Raw genomic sequence first — 15000 nt, forward strand, 5'->3', positions numbered from 1 at the left:
ATTTAATAGGAGATATATTTATTACTAATAAAATTTCATTTAAAAATATCTATAATGTATTTATGGATATCGCAAATTGATTACAGACCAGGAAGATTTTTATTTGGAGATATCTGCAATTATTAAGCTGACTGGGAAGAATTTTAAAAGAGATATCTTAAATCAGCATTACTAGTGAAAATTCCTTTACAGATATCTAAAATGCTTATGCAAATTACCTCTCTGCTATGCCCCACCTTAAAAAACAAAAACAACAACAACAACAACAAAAAAACTAAAACAATCCTACCTCGGACATTTTTGCCATCCGTCATTTTGTCTGATAAAGAATTAATCTTTTAATGTTGGTCTTGCATGTTTGATTTATTTTAAACAGAATTTTTCAATTAAAGAATAAACTCAAATAAAATCAGACCCCTACATTAGCTCAAAGGTCAATTGCACATTGCATGTATACAGTAAGCATGTAATTATTAGAAATTAACTTTATTGATCCATGTCTTATCACTGCAACACAGCAGAACTTCTAACCCTTCTCTTAAATATTGCTTTGAGTGGGTTTGGTGGTGTTCACACTTTATTACTGATAATAAACCCACATTAAAATAACTTTTACTGAATTTACTGAGTTTACTGCTTTAACAGTTGAATTTTCCATTTTCATCTAAGCAGTGATGATACACGGTTATATCTCCTGTCAAATGGCTATTTAACAATTACATTCAGTCCCGCATTACTGACGGTGTGATTTTCAGTTTGTTTGCACCTGTCAGGGTTGTATGTGTTTTGTTCCATGCCATGTTTGTCCCCTGGTCATGTGATTTCATGTTTGTGTATGTTGGTTCAAGTCAAGTCATGTTTATGTCAAGTTTATAGTCAAGTCATGTTATAGTCAAGTCTAAGTTTTGTATTTGTTCACGTTTATAGTTAGAGTTTTTGGATTTCACGTTTGGAAATAAAACTGCACTTGGGTGCATCACACGTCATCGTCTCTTCGTCTGCCTGTTGGCAGCATCGTTACAGCGGCCCCCTCAAAATTTTTCAGCACCATCCGCCACTGCCGTAGACTTTGTCAGTTTGAACCAGTCTGGCCATTCTCTGTTGAACTCTCTCATCAACAAGGTGTTTCCAGGGGCCTGGGCAGCTCAGCAAGTAAAGACACTGATTTCGAGTTTGAATCCAGGGTGTGCTGAGTGACTCCAGCCAGGTTTCATAAGCAACCAAATTGGCCCGGTTGCTAGGGAGGGTAGAGTCACATGGGGTAACCTCCTCGTGGTCGCTATAATGTGGTTCTTGCTCTCGGTGGGGCGTGTGGTGAGTTGTGTGTGGATGTCGCGGAGAATAGCGTGAAGCCTCCACACGCACTACGTCTCCATGGTAACGCGCTCAACAAGTCACGTGATGAGATGCGCGGATTGACGGTCTCAGACGTGGAGGCAACTGAGATTCGTCCTCCGCCACCCGGATTGAGGCGAGTCACTACGCCACCATGAGGACTTAGAGCGCATTGGGAATTGGGCATTCCAGATTGGGGAGAAAATAAAAAAAGTATAAAAAAAAACAAGGTGTTTCCATCCACAGAACTGCTGCACACAGACATGATATAGTATGTGACAGCGTTGGCATCTGTCATTCATATTCAGTTTAAATTCAAGATAAAAAGTGCACATCAAAAATCTAAATCAGTGTTTTGTTGATAAAAGTGAAAGGATCACCCTTGTGTTTCTCAGGCAGAGAGAGATTATTAAGTGTCACCACTTTAAATTGAGTGTGATTGAAGAAATCTAGCATCTCCTCTGCTTTTAAAAGTGTTTAATCCTCGAGTACTTTGAAATAAATCATTTAAGAAATAACCCCTGTGTGATGCCTGCAGAGGGCACTTTAAAGGGAGAACATTCATCATCACTATACTGTTATGATGTTCCAAATAGAATTTCAAATAAAAATTGACTTAAAAAGTGAGCTCTGAATGACGGTTATTTTTGAGTCTCACTCTTTTCAGCACTTCAAATCTCTCACAGTGGATAGTAAAAATCTTCAAAGGGAACAAGGGTTAATAGGGATGATCACTTCTGAATGAAACACACAACATGAAGGAAAACAGTCAAACTCAGTGTAAACTCTTGATACATTGAGTAAATCATCATCCCTTTGTCTGCTCCTGGACTAAACCTGAAGTCTATCAGATCATCCCTTCCCATAATCCTTTTGTCTCCTGTAGTTTCTCATTTGTCAGTCACTTGAAGTCTGGCTGCATTTACATCACATTTATCCAGAATGATTTACAAACAGAGCTTTTGTTTCACATGTGACTGATGCAAACATGCAATCACTATATGTAAGAAATGAAGTGATAACTAGTGTAATTAAAAGCTATGATCAAACCTAATGTAATGAAGCAGTCCAGCACATGAAAATAATAATAATATTAAATATAGCTGTAAGCAGCATTCATCAGGGACAAGCCCTAAAGCCATTACCTAAGCACATTGCAAAGAGCTCCAGCACACCAGAGTCACAATGTTTATACCAGCTGAAGCAGGTACCAAACTAGGGTTCACCCAGTACTTTGAACTGAAGCCCAGAGCTCTAACCACTGTGCCACACAATCAACAATCTGGCTTATGTCAAAAAGACATTCTTGGTTGAAAGTATACAACTATTTCTGAGAAAATAGTTACAGCTTAATTTTTTTAATTGAAGCAAGAATTACGCAATAAAGTACAGTCTGCATTGTTGTAAGTACAATATGAAAACTCAGAGATCAACAGAAGTACACATTTTAAAACTTTTTCGTTTGACCTGTATTCCAATGTGTTAATCACTGGGCCATTCTGTTGACACAGCTCAAAAGTGCCAAAGAGACATTCCAAGCTGAGAGCAGCAGGTTTTAAATAATAAAAAATATTATAAATCATTAAAAATGTATCTATGACCATTTCAGAAGACTTAGAATAAGGAAGCAATGATACATTAAAAGTTTTGTTTAAATTGAATAAGCATTATTTTTTCTCCCCTTTTCTCCCCAATTTGGAATGCCCAATTCCCAATGCGCTCTAAGTCCTCGTGGTGGCGTAGTGACTCGCCTCAATCTGGGTGGCAGAGGATGAATCTCAGTTGCCTCCGCGTCCAAGACCATCAATCCGCGCATCTTATCACGTGACTTGTTGAGCGCGTTACCATGGAGACATAGCGCGTGTGGAGGCTTCACGCTATTCTCCGCGGCATCCATGCACAACTCACCACACACCCCACCGAGAGCGAGAACCACATTATAGCGACCACGAGGAGGTTACCCCATGTGACTCTACCCTCCCTAGCAACAGGGCCAATTTGGTTGCTTAGGAGACCTGGCTGGAGTCACTCAGCACACCCTGGGATTCGAACTAGCGAACTCCAGGTGTGATAGTCAGCGTCAATACTCGCTGAGCTACCCAGGCCGCCGACTAAGCAATTTTTACCACTATGTGGCATTGTCTCCAAACTTCTTAGGTACCCTCAGGACATGATGTCGAAGACCCCTTCCTATTTTCATTAAAATAGGACAAAGTGTTTTAACTCTCCTATGGTATTCGTTCTATACATTTATATATATATCTCCTATAAATTTTTCCATTTTTATACAAATTGTTTCCTTTATCTGAGCAGTACAAGACTTGGTGACTTTTCCTCCATTTTCCATCTGAACATACAAAAAAAATCGGGCTTGATTCAGTAAGTCTAAGTGGTCATAAAAAAAAAAGCGACACCTTTGGTATTTTCAGCCAAAATTGACCGACCATTGAAAATGAATCAGAAAGACCAACACACACACACACACACACACACACACACACACACACACACACACACACACACACACACACACACACACTCTCTCACACACACACACAAACACACTCACACACACACTCTCTCACACACACACACACACACTCTCTCACACACACACACACACACACACACACTCACACTCTCTCACACACACACACACACACACACACACACACACACACACACACACTCACACACACACACACACACACACACACACACACACACTCTCTCTCTCACACACACACACACACACACACACACACAAACACACTCACACACACACAAACACACTCTCACACACACACACTCTCTCTCTCACACACACACACACACACACACACACACACACACAAACACACTCACACACACACACACAAACACACTCTCACACACACACACACACACACTCTCTCTCACACACACACACACACACACACACACAAACACACTCACACACACCCACACACACACACTCACACACACTCTCACACACTTTCTCTCACACACACACACACTCACTCACTCACAAAATTGTGGAGCCATTGTTTGGACAAATCGAACAAAGTTTGAAGGACATGAAAAGTTTAAAATGTAAATGTCATAATGCAATATGGCGGCCACTGTAATGGGAGAATTTTAGAGTAAGGTAATGTCTTACCTTTTTATATTATTAATGTATTTTATATTAATGTATTTCATTTGAATCTTCGGGAGAAGTGTAATCAGACAAAAAAAGAAAAAAGAAAAAAGAATAGTGTCTCTAGGACAAACAGTTCAAAAGAAAAGTGATTTTCTGAATTAGTTTTGGCACTATAGAGTATGACCTAGAGACCCCAAATTTGGTATAGGTGCTATTCATGACCACCCCTATCAGTGTGCCAAATGTACAGTTCATAGGGCTGCCAGAATAATAATAATATTAATACTAACGGATAAAATAGGGGCTACACACCTTCGTATAATAATAATAATAATTATAATAATAGTATTGTTATTATCATTTTAAATCCAAGTTTATTTGAAATGGATGTATGTATGAATGAGTTATTGCTCATCTGGTAGAATGAATACTGTGGAAACACTTTGAATCTTCAGGTTTGTTTTGTTTGTCTGAAATTGTTTCTGTAGCTCAAATGGAAGAGTATATAGTGCCAATAATAACACATCGTCCTACACTGCTTTAAAAATGTATAAATGTAAACTTGATTGCACTGTTAGTTGCTGTGAATGGTTGAATGCATGAATAATGTAAAACTGCAGAGTAAGTCTGTGTAATGATGTGAGGAGCCGCTGGGTCCTGCTACAGTCAAACTTGCAGCAGTTACTATGCAACAAAAAACAGGAAGTGCACTTATTAAAGGGATAGTTAATCCAAAAATGAAAATTCTGTCATCATTTACTCACCCTCATGTCATCCCAGATGTGTGTGACTTTCTTTCTTCTGCAGAACACAAATGAAGATTTTTAGAAGAATATTTCTGCTCTGTAGGTCCATACAATGCAAGTGAATGGTGACCAGAACTTTGAAGCTTCAAAAAGCACATAAAGGCAGCATAAAAGTAATCCATAAGACTCCATAAGTGGTTTAATCCATGTCTTCTGAATTGATCCAGTTGGTTTTGGGTGAGAACAGACCAAAATATAACTCCAGTTTCACTGTACATCTAGACAGCAGTCTCTAAAGGGACCGCTGATGTGCACAGAATGGGGGCTACAGTGTAATGTATAAGGCCCTGCCCCTTTCATTCACAAATCTATAGGTGCCCTTAAGAGCAATAGAGAGATAGTTGGGTGAACTATCCATTTAACATGATTAACACAACATGAACACAACAGTGATTTGGGAAGAAAACCTGTAGAATGTCTCGCAATAAACACATGTACATGTGCTGTTATTAGTGGAATAATTAACTCCATTAAATTAGATTAAGCAGGCATTACCACGTCAGGTGCATTTATTTCCAATCAGCTGGATCTACATGTTTTATTCTTTAGATTACAGTATAAAGTGCATGTGTTAATTATTTATTACTCCTAATTAGTTTCAAAGAGGAGCTTCCACAGTTTTCATATTTTGGTTTTAATAAAAGCAGCTCATTTAATCCTTTATTAAGCTAAAAACATATTTTGACAAAAGACTTCTATTGGCAACATAAAGACAAAAGAGTTCTTGACGACAGCCGAATGTGTTCATTACACTTATTTTGCGAAAGCATTTGATTCTCAGTAATTACACACTGAACCAAAAACCTGCTTCTGTTTTATTTTTATAAAAATACTTCTATTCATTTAGTCTCTGGTTAATCAATTTGTGTGAATATTATGGTTTTGTTTTTGTCAATAAATTGATATCAATTCATTCTAATGCAAATAAAACAAATTGAAACATTTCTTACATTCACAAAGGTTTATTCCAAAACAATAACAAAAACATTTCCACAACATTGGTTGTCTTTTTATGGATAAAACTCTATTTATCCATACACATAAAGCAATCAGTGAAGCAGAGAACACAATTAAAAAACAAAATGATTCTTCATGACAAGCTTATATCACTATTCATTAATGGAAATAAAATATTATTATAATAATCAGGAGAAATATTGACAGCCAATAATCTCATATGTACATTTCCATATAAAGTGAAGGGGGGAAATTATTTGCAAAGAATATATATATATATATATATATATATATATGCACATTTATGTCAACTCATATATTTCTAAAATGTATTGCTTCATAACAGATTGTATGTGGTGGGGACAGCTGCACTGACAGAAGCATTTACACACATGTGGAACAAAATCATGTTCAGAAGCTCCAGTGAATCCGTTTGAATCATTCATAGTTTTCATGTGTAGAAAGAGTTCTTCAGACTGTGAAGTGTCAAAAGTCAAATATTCATGTTTTCTTCTCATCCTGCAAAGGCAACATGCAGTAACTACACATTAGGTCAATCTTGAGTTCTGAGTGAAATGGTGTCTGTCAGACTCTGATCCGTCCTGTGACTCGACTCGAGAAAACACACAATTTTATAATCCACATTTGGCCGAAGCCGAAGTTCCTGTAGTTACTGCGTTTTGTCTTTGTAGGGCTGTAGAGTGCAAATATACGGATGGTACAAGAAACTTGCCAAGATGAGAAATAAAAATATAAAACCGCCGATTGACAGACACTGGAGATCGAACTTCTTGTTTAATGAACCTCAGCGCTGTCGTTCTGACGAGAAATCATCCCATAATAATAACGAATCCAAAAGCATGTCAACACTGAAACTGAGATTTCAATATGACAGGACAGCAGTATGAACAGGAAAAGTCACAAATTTGTTAATTTTTATAAATATATTTTCCACTCATTTTCATACTGAAATATTCTGTTACCTTTGACACTACGAAACAAATCCAACATTAATGCGCAGTACAATAATAAACTGAGTACAATAATAAACTGAGTACAATAATAACGTGTGCCTCTTTCTATTTTAAGTCCATTTATTTTTTCTCCACCATTTGAACCACCAGCAATAAAAACTTTAAACTGTACAACTTGAAATCACATGAGCTAACGACCTCATAATCTGCTGACAGATTGATAAATTTAACCCTTTAAACTCTGAAGGTGTTTTTAAAGATTTCCTGTTTGTGGCATACCCCAAATTAAAGGCTTATAACTCGACAAAAAACAACAACAACAAAAACAAGAAGGGTCAAGTGTTTGGTATCATTGTAAAGAAAACTTTTTACATTTTTTAATGATATAGATTATGATAAATTATGAGACTCTCCACCTAAGAAACTGCAGAATATCACAAACAATTTAGCCAAAAATTTACTATTTTTCTTATTTGACAGTATACACTGATCAGCACCAACATTAAAAGCACCTGTCTAATATTGTGTAGGTCCCCCTCGTGCCAACAAAACAGCACCAACCCGCATCTCAGAACAGCATTCAGAGATGATATTCTTCTCATCACAGTTGTACAGAGCGGTTATCTGAGTTACCGTAGACTTTATCAGTTCAAACCAGTCTGGCCATTCTCTGTTGATCTCTCTCATCAACAAGGTGTTTCCATCCACAGAACTGCCGCTCACTGGATGTTTTTTGTTTTTGGCACCATTCTGAGTAAATTCTAGAGACTGTTGTGTGTGAAAATCCCAGAAATACTCAAACCAGCCCATCTGGCACCAACAATCATCCACGCTCCAAATCACTGAGATCACATTTTCCCCATTCTGATGGTTGATGTGAATATTAACTGAAGCTCCTGACCCGTATCTGCATGATCTTATGCACTGCATTGCTGCCACATGATTGGCTGATTAGATAATCACATGGATGTTTGTGAATCATCTCTGAATGCTGTTCTGAGATGCGGGTTGGTGCTGTTTTGGCGGCACTAGGGGGACCTACACAATATTAGACAGGTGCTTTTAATGTTATGACTGATCGGTGTATATCTCTGAGTGTAAATAAGATGGCTCCAAAAAAAATGGCAAAATTTTGTGTTGATACAACAAAGCAATCAAAAGTTATAGCGTTACAAAAATAATTTATCATAGTGTCCAAAAACTAGGGATGTGCATGAGTAGTCGAATACTCGAGTATTCATTTTACAATAAGTATTTGAAAAGTGAAAATACTATTTGAATTTCGCAAAGTTTTGCTTTGCCGGCCATATATACAGAGAGATGCATATTAAATCCTGAACACACAAACTAAAACTCAGTTATAACAGAATGGGTGGCGCTGTTGAGTGTGGACACGAGTTGATCACATTTGATGTGCAATACGTCCTGTCAGTACGTTCAGATGGACACCAAAAAGCAGGTTATTGCTCGAATATGGCTTACTGTGGGAAAGCTGGGTTCTTGTTTAAATGTGCTGGATAAGCGGTGTACTCTTTACTCCCGTATATGTGCAGCTCGTCAGAAAGTAGCGTCCCCGCGACGCTTCTGTAAACAACAAACATGGCATCTGAGTAAGACTATGGTAGTGACGGGACATTCCATCATTTAAACTGGTGTGTATAAATGAGTATAGTTTACTGAACATGGGGATATGCTTGTTTTTCTCAACAAAAATATGAGATACAATATAATCATAACTATTATATGGCAAGTGTTTATATTCGTCCTGTACGTTAATTCCATCAGTCTACTTCATTTGCAGTTTCTTTTTCTTCACTTTCCACGAGCTTAATTGTTTTCATTCTATACTTTTTTGTTTTCATGCATTGCTTGTTTAAATGTTTTCAACAACAAAAAACACAGGACAGAATATAAGCTTGTCTTGGATGTAATTAGAAGCTTGATTTTTTAAAATGGTGATGCAATCTTTCTGGCTAAATAAAAAATATTTTACATATTTTTCTCATTAATTACCTTCATTTAAATAATAGAATATTTGAGTATTCGTTTTTTATTAGCTTAAATATACGAATACACAAATTATTGATGAATGCCCAACCCTACCAAAACCATCTCCAAACAAATAAAACATAATAATTGTACATAAGAACTAATTACACATGCTAACACAACAATGACTAAAGGTTTGTACAGCATGCAGACATGATTTTAGTAATGAGATTTCACAGAATGAGTTTCATTCTGTGTCATTTGAGTCATCATTGAGTCTGTGTCATGTATTTGGCGCCATCTCCTGGTGGTCATATGTAACATTGTGCTTCATGTGGATTATCTAATGATCTATACATCTGATTATCTTGTGTGTGGACTCGTTTGAAAGATACTCGCCTCCTCTAAATAATGGTATGTGATATTTTATGTTCTGTTTATTTTTCGTGAAGTTATAACTGAAAACGCGGCATATAAGCAACATTAACATAATTGTCAAAGACATATACTTAGCTATTACTCGCTATATTTTTGTGTGTGAGTAAAACAAATAGGCTGGTTGTATTCTACTCTTCTAGAGCTTTCCAACAACATATGACACATGACTATTTGATCAGTTTGATGTTTTTACTGATTGCAATAATACACACAGTGCACTTTTTTTTTTTATAAATTATCAAAACTGAACACTTCTGATTTGTCTGCAAATTTTAAAGCACTTGTTCAGTTTTGGTCATAATGTCTACATGCATTGGAAAGTAGAGCTTATAAACTTTCAAACGATACCTATTTTGTGTTGGTCAAGACTGTAGTTATTAATATTTGTGACAATTATTATTTTATTGTCCAAGCTTAAAGGGTTAACAAATTTTGACTGACATCATTCTGATAAACCCTCAACAAAACTGATTTAAATCATGTGCATAGAGTAAATGCCTGAAATTCTGTTTATTTATTCTCATGAGAGCGTCCGAGTTTAAAATGGGCCGTCCAAGATGATAATTCAGCGGTGCTAAATCAACACAGATGTGCAATTTACTCATCATTTTAATATCATTCAGAATCAGTAGTGTGCGCCGCAAGTTGTTATTCTCTTAGTCCATTTCAAGGCAAGTCAGTCCACTCAGTGGTCATCTTTGGAACGCTCCTGTGCATTATTTTCAAATAAAAGTGCAGCTCCTATCTACTTAAATGGGGAAAGAGCAAAATCTTCAAAACGGTTGTTTAAGATTACGATCAAAGAACATATTTCAAATTAGCAGTAAAATCTGACAACAATGGGATCATAAATTTTGCTGCTTTAGCTTAGATCACGCTAAAAAACACGCTATTTTTCAGACTGGTCCAGCTAATGCTAGTCAAGAAATGAACTATCAGCATGATCAACTGAACTCCTCGACCATCACAAGCAGCAATTAAATCAACTGACATTCAGTGGCATCTAAAATAAACAACAACAGCAAATAAACAAATCAAAACGATTACATTGAACTCCCTCAAATGATAAACAAGGTGAAACTTCATTTGGTAAAAGTGCTTTAAATATAGCAAACTGATATCAGTTCATAAATTCAAAATCTATTTACTGAATGAATCTCACCTCAATCAGACTGACATTAACGTCACAAACGACAGGTGTTTGAATTATGACATCACACACTGAAAGACCCCTTAAAAACACACTTACTGCATACTAAATAATAAAACAATACCGGAAATCAAACATACTGTAAAAGCTGCTGAGAGTGAAGAGTATAAATGACACGTATGTACAGAAATACAGTGCTGTTTATGATGATGTTAGTCATCTGGGCAAAAGCAGAACCAATCATGCTGTTACTAATACCAGCTTTAGACTCGTTAAGTGATGGTTAAGTGTATTAATTAATTAATCCAAATTAAAGTATCTATCCAAACACGGGCCGGTCGAGTGACTTCTGTGTAGAGTTTGAAAACACAGAACTACAAACTGTAAACCGTTCGCCAATTCTTATTTGATATTCAGTTGCAACGTACAAAACAATTACACAAATGGAATATTCACTCCATTTGCACTCTTGCAGGGGGCAAAGGTCATGTGTGCTTGAGGCAGAGGGGGGCATTGTGGGTCACTATTTTGAATCCGGACCTGGAGCTGTACTCTACCAGGTGGGCATCATATCAGGGAACCAGACGCGGCCCAGGTGCTTCGACACTTCCCAGTGGATGTCATCCAGACCGTATTTATTGTCCGGCACCAGAACCTCCTCCATGATTGACAGCTGCGACAGTCGATTGCCGCACATCTTCACAAACTCCACGAAGGCGCTGCATGTCACCTCGCACTCGCCCAGGCCAATGGCCGACAGCTGTTTGCAGCGCTCTGCGATCCGGATCAGCTCCTCGTCCAGGGGGCGGAGGCCGTTGGCGCACACCACCAGCTCCACCAACCGCGGGCACGTGAGCCCCACCCGCCCCAAAACGTCCTTACTGACAGAGCGGCCGAAGTACAGGTGCGTCACGGGCACCTCGTCGCGGAAGAAGGGCCCGAACTCGTCCTCGTACAGGTAATAGTACATGACCAGGTTGAATTTGGGCGAGTGGCGCACCATGGCGTCCCAGCTGCTCTTCTTGATGGTGTGGAAATGTTGGCCAGGGTTCTCGCTCACAACGTCAATGCGCAGGTGCTCAAGGTGAACGTGCCGTTCAGATGACAGTGCCAGCAGCAGCTCGTCACTCAACAGGTGGTAGTTCAGCGCCAACTCGCGCAAACCGTGACACTGGTCCGCTACACACATGATACCTGAATGACAGAAACACAGAACAGTTGAACTGCACACTCTTCTAGTACAATTCTAATAAACTTCTTTATTCTGATGATTTCTTGAGGCTGAAATTCAGTCCTTTAACCCTTTAAGCTCTGAGAGTGTTTTTAAAGATTTCCAGATTCAGTGGCATACCCAAAATTAAAGGCTTAAAACTCGACAAAAAAAATAAATAAAAATAAATAAATAAATAAATAAAAGCAAGGGGGGTCAAGTGTTTGGTATCATTGTAAAGAAAAATTTTCATATTTTTTAATGACATAGATTATTATATTATTATAACAGATTCTCAGCCAAAGAAACTGCTAAAAAAATTAATTAAAAATAAATTAAAGAACTTAAAGAATTATATATCTCTGGATGTAAATAAGGTGGCTCCAGAAAAACTGCTTTTGTTTTGCTCCCAATCATATCAACTGTAACTGAGAAAAGTGTTGTGTTGATACGACAAAGCAATCAAAAGTTATAACATTACAAAAATAATTTATTTTGGTGTCCAAAAACATCTCCAAACAAATAAAACATAATAATTGTACATGAGAACTAATTACACATGCAAACACAACAATGACTAAAGGTTTGCATAGCATACAGACATGATTTTAGTAATGAGATTTCACAGAATGAGTTTCATTCTGTGTCATTTGAGTCATCATTGAGTCTGTGTCATGTATTTGGCGCCATCTCCTGGTGGTCATATGTAACATTGTGCTTCATGTGGATTATCTAATGATCTATACATCTGATTATCTTGTGTGTGGACTCGTTTGAAAGATACTCGCCTCCTCTAAATAATGGTATGTGATATTTTATGTTCCATTTATTTTTCGGGACATTATAAGCAAAAACGTGGCATATTAGTAACATCTGTTCAAAAGAAACATAATTGTCAAAGACATATACTTAGCAATTACTCGCTATATTTTTATCTGTGAGTAAAACAAATAGGCTGGTTGTATTCTACTCTTTGAGAGCTTTCCAACAACATATGACACATGACTATTTGATGAGTTTTATGTTTTTACTGATTGCAATAATATGTACAGTGCAGATTTTTATATATATATATATATATATATATATATATATATATATATATATATATATATATATATATATATATATAAACACGGAACACTTCTGATTTGTCAACAAATTTTAAAGCACTTGTTCAGTTTTGGTCATAATGTCTACATGCAATGGAAAGTAGAGCTTCTAAACTTTCAAACGATACCTATTTTGTGTTGGTCAAGACTGTAGTTATTAATATTTTAAAGTATTTTTTCCCGCTTGGCCCATCCGAGCTTAAAGGGTTAATATGCAATTATAACCTGTTGACAGGAAGTGCTTGTGATGACAAACATGAGGAAATTTCCATGAGTGAGATCACAAATATTTAAAGAATATGTGTCTTCTGAAGTCATGTATTAGCTTTGTGTGAGGAACAGACTGAAATTTAAGATGTTCACTGAAAATCTTCTCGCATGTCTCATGCTTGGATACATACAAGAACTAATGATGTTTTGTTGTCAAAGAGTGTGTTTACATGTACACCAACATGCTGATGATGACTACAAATAAATATTCAATACATAAATATTAAATCATCGGGTAATCCTCAGTACACTGGTAAGTATTCCCAGAACTTTACATGACCGTACACATTGTCAGGACTACTTTTTAGAGTTTGTCAGTCATGGTCACTATGAACTGTTGTTAAAAGGAAAAGAGCAGCATGAACATTCTTCAAAATGTTGGTTTGGAATGACAAATGTTGACAGAACTTTTCATTTGTTTGTTTAGATGAACAAATGTTTGTCTTTCACCTGCAGGAGACACGTGTGGACAGCTGCTCATCTTCAGCAGCTTCAGTGTGTCACTGTTATTGGCCACCAGAACTTTGAGTGACGGATCGTCGACAGGTGTGTCATCAATCTTCAATGACGACAGAGATTTAGAGTTCACAAACACCACCGTCAACGCTGAGATGAAGTGAGACTGAGGAGGAAAAGAGAGACCAACATAAGATGATTATAATATAACTGAAATTACTCTACAGACTCTGTTTGTGTGTGTGTACATGTGATGCTGTACTTGTGTCTTGATCCAAAATGTTGTCAGTAGTGAAATCTGTCCTCACTACTTTAGTATGACTGGACATCACTATTTGAAAACGCTAAAATGGTTTTGTTTTTAATCTAATAATGTCAATAGGTTTTTGTGAGAGTTAGGGGTCAGGTAGCAAGTATCATCCTCTTAGTATAAAAACCACTGGGTCTACAAGAGGTCCTCACTAATATACTTATATAATTACTTTGGGCAGCTCCATGAAGCTGGGTCGAGCGGTGGAGATGAGGCCGAGTGTTTTCAGAGAACAGTTGACCAGTTGTGAGAGAATATCACACGCTGCTTCAGCTGATTCAGTGCTGCTGTCCACCTGCAAACACAAACACAGAACAACAGATGTCACACTACAGCAGAAGACCTTCTTAATAACACGACATAGTTGTGGAAATGTCTCTTAACCTTTTAAGCTCTGGTGGGTCTGCCAGCAGCCCCACAAGAAAAAAAAACTATTGTCAAAATATGAATAATTACAGTCTTGACAAACACAAAATAGGTATCGTTTGAAAGTTTAGAAGCTCTACTTTCCGATGCATGTAGACATCATGACCAAAACTGAACAAGTGCTTTGACATTTGCAGACAAATCAGAAGTGTTACATTTTGATCATTTATAAAATTATTTGCACTGTACAAATTATTGAAATCAGTAAAAACATCAAACTCATCAAATGTGTCATATGTTGTTGGAAAGCTCTCAAAGAGTAGAATACAACCAGCCTATTTGTTTTACTCACAGATGAAAATATAATGAGTAATAGCTAAGTATATGTCTTTGACAATTATGTTGGTGTTGCTTATATGCCACGTTTTAAGTTAGAACTTCACGAAAAATAAACAGAACATAAAATATCACACCATTACTTAGAG

The 15000-nt window shown here is 37.1% G+C and overlaps 1 protein-coding gene and 1 long non-coding RNA gene across 3 annotated transcripts in view; one reads left to right on the plus strand and one right to left on the minus strand.

Annotated features, from left to right (window-relative positions):
• Nucleotides 1-9885, plus strand: part of LOC127445800 (uncharacterized) — a 113396-nt gene extending 103511 nt beyond the window's left edge. Inside the window, exon 2 of the long non-coding RNA XR_007898044.1 lies at nt 7909-9885. This is a non-coding gene — a long non-coding RNA (uncharacterized LOC127445800). The remainder of the gene's footprint in view (nt 1-7908) is intronic.
• The window catches only part of fbxl3b (F-box and leucine-rich repeat protein 3b), an 11920-nt gene continuing 5604 nt past the window's right edge, over nt 8685-15000 (minus strand). Inside the window, exons 3-6 of one of the 2 annotated variants that reach the window (XM_051706108.1) lie at nt 14322-14444; nt 13834-14005; nt 11332-11985; nt 8685-8798 (exon numbers count right to left, since the gene is read on the minus strand). In XM_051706108.1, the coding sequence (XP_051562068.1) occupies nt 11345-11985; nt 13834-14005; nt 14322-14444 (936 nt within the window). In that variant the 3' untranslated portion in view covers nt 8685-8798; nt 11332-11344. Of the gene's footprint in view, nt 8799-10021; nt 11986-13833; nt 14006-14321; nt 14445-15000 lie in introns of those variants that run through there. The other variant, XM_051706107.1, reaches the window with a different exon arrangement.

Source organism: Myxocyprinus asiaticus, chromosome 9 (genome assembly GCF_019703515.2).
Source record: "Myxocyprinus asiaticus isolate MX2 ecotype Aquarium Trade chromosome 9, UBuf_Myxa_2, whole genome shotgun sequence".
Taxonomy (NCBI): Eukaryota; Metazoa; Chordata; class Actinopteri; order Cypriniformes; family Catostomidae; genus Myxocyprinus; species Myxocyprinus asiaticus.